This window comes from Artibeus jamaicensis, unplaced genomic scaffold, assembly GCF_021234435.1.
Source record: "Artibeus jamaicensis isolate MK-2021 breed Jamaican fruit bat unplaced genomic scaffold, CSHL_Jam_final scaffold_369, whole genome shotgun sequence".
Taxonomy (NCBI): Eukaryota; Metazoa; Chordata; class Mammalia; order Chiroptera; family Phyllostomidae; genus Artibeus; species Artibeus jamaicensis.
The window spans coordinates 28,477,988-28,480,143 of record NW_026522042.1 but is presented as its reverse complement, the minus strand read 5'-3'; the positions used below and the strand labels follow the sequence as shown (position 1 = coordinate 28,480,143).

Below are 2,156 nucleotides of genomic sequence, written 5' to 3'. Positions count from 1 at the left end.
ATCAACAAGGATATTGATAGGACCCATCAACACATGTATGTTCTGAAAATCAATTTAACCCCTTAAAAAAGCAGCAAATCCATAAAAATGCCTCAGGTTCGACGGTCTTTCAATGATTTTTTTGTATCTCCATGAACAAGACCAGCTTGCTTGGCTGAGGGAGGCATGACCGACACTGTTGACTCACCGCACCAAGAGTTCTTTGAAACGTATCAAACTTCTCTGTCACTAATAGCACTTCCCACGGAGGAGGAACTTCTTTGCATTTTGTTTCAGTTTAGGATTTCCTAAGATTAAGACAATGGAGTGTACAGAGGGGTATAAACCAACCAGCAACAGGCAGAAGAGAAAGACAAAGTCTCTGATCTTGAAAATATGAGAAAAGGCTAAAGTAGCCATCATGTACTGGGAGACATAGAGAAGCAGGAAGGACATGAAGGACCGGAGAGCACTGATGTGGACACTCAAGCCTGGGGGCCTGGCGCCCGTGGCTGTGCTTATCATCTGCTGGGTGTGTCTCCCCAGGGAAAATATCAAGAGAAGAGCAGAGATAAGGAAGATAACTAAGGGCAGTAAGAGTTCAGTGAACAAAAATACAGCCTGTAACACAGGAATTTCTTCGATTTTTCTGACTTGAGTTGTTGCATTAGGGAATAAAAAGCTCGACCAGACATTTTGGAAGAGAATCCATGCATATTTTCCGTGCAGTACAGAAGTGAGAGATGTACATAGCATGGTCCCCAAAATCAGCCATGGCAACAACTTGGAGATCCTCAACTTCAACCAAAAGAAGAGTGGGTGAGCAATGGGGGAGATCTTGGTGCAGTAGAAAACGCTGAGCCATGTGGCAAGCCAGAGTTCCAACTGGTATATAAACATGAAAATGGCAAAACAACCAGGAGGAAGAGAGATTTCAATCAAGGAAAGAAGAGCCAGATTAAAGTAGAACATGAGTATCTGTAAACAAATCCTGGAAGTCGCCAGGCAGCAAAGAAGGAGGTCGAAGGACAGCATCTTCCTCTGCTTGATCCAGGCTGTGCTGTTCACCACTACAATGACGCCATTTGCTAAAACCCCCACAAGACACTGTATTGTTGAAAAAATAAGATGGGTAATAATGAAAGGCTCTAGCATTTTGACCAAAAAAACCCAGTTATTTAAAAATTGATGTAGTTATATATTTTGGACAATTTGAATTATTCAAGTTTTCTGTTTTTCTTCAACGAGACTGAACCCCTATGGGGGACACGGCTCTAACAAGAAAGGCAGTGAGGCAGGAATGTGTTTATAGCAGTTTTCTCCACATAGTACTGAGGCAGTCAAATAAGAAAGAAATAGTCTAGCAACAATTTGCTTGTTCACAATGGCTTTTGCATTTTCCAGGCCTAGTTAGCTTTCAACATCAGCATCACAAGCAAATGTTGGAAATTAGACACCTTCAGGGCTGGGAGAAGGGGGCCCTCTGCTACATCATCAGTGGAAGTTTCTTAGCCCCTCATTGGTAGCAAGAATATTTGTGTCTACAGGTGGCATTCTACTTAATGTTTGTGAAGCGTTCTTTAAAAATTTTTTTGAAATTGTCACCTCTGTTACCACCATGCAGACACTCAGCCATGTCAGGCTCCTAAGTATTGTTCTACTATGCAGCAGCTGAGCAATTCAGGACCACCCAAAACTTAAAACAGTGATGTAATAAAATATATGTGATGCACAGAGAGCACCCCAAATGTGTGTATTCATGGGTCAAAGGCCTAAGGGAAAGTAATTCACAGCCAAGAAAATCAGCCGGCACCATTCACACCAGCAACTATCTGCAGAATAACACAAAGGCTGGAACCTTTTCCTGGTTATTTTCTCAAAACCAGGACAATTTTATGACATGAGCTTGTTGTTCCAGGGGGAAAAGTAACAATAAAAGAGTACATGACTCAATGTGTTGTTATAACAGACTATTTTTGGAAAAATTAAGTTAGCATTTTTTAACATGTGTGCTGTGCCAGGTCTGGTGCTAAACCAGGTTTTCTCGATGTCCACACTGTCCATATTTGGGTTGGATAAATCTTTGTTGGTGTGGAGAGGGAGCTGTCCTGTGCAACGGAGGATTCACCAGCATCCCTGGAGTCTACCCGCTAGGTGCCCATAGTGTGTCCCCCTTC

At 42.4% G+C, this 2,156-nt stretch overlaps 1 protein-coding gene across 1 annotated transcript; it reads right to left on the bottom strand.

Annotated features, from left to right (window-relative positions):
- Positions 1 to 228: 228 nt before the first annotated feature.
- Positions 229 to 1,134, bottom strand: TAS2R1 (taste 2 receptor member 1). Its single transcript, XM_037165437.2, has one exon. It carries the CDS (start codon positions 1,132 to 1,134, stop codon positions 229 to 231), a length of 906 nt encoding a protein of 301 aa, XP_037021332.2.
- Positions 1,135 to 2,156: the final 1,022 nt, after the last annotated feature.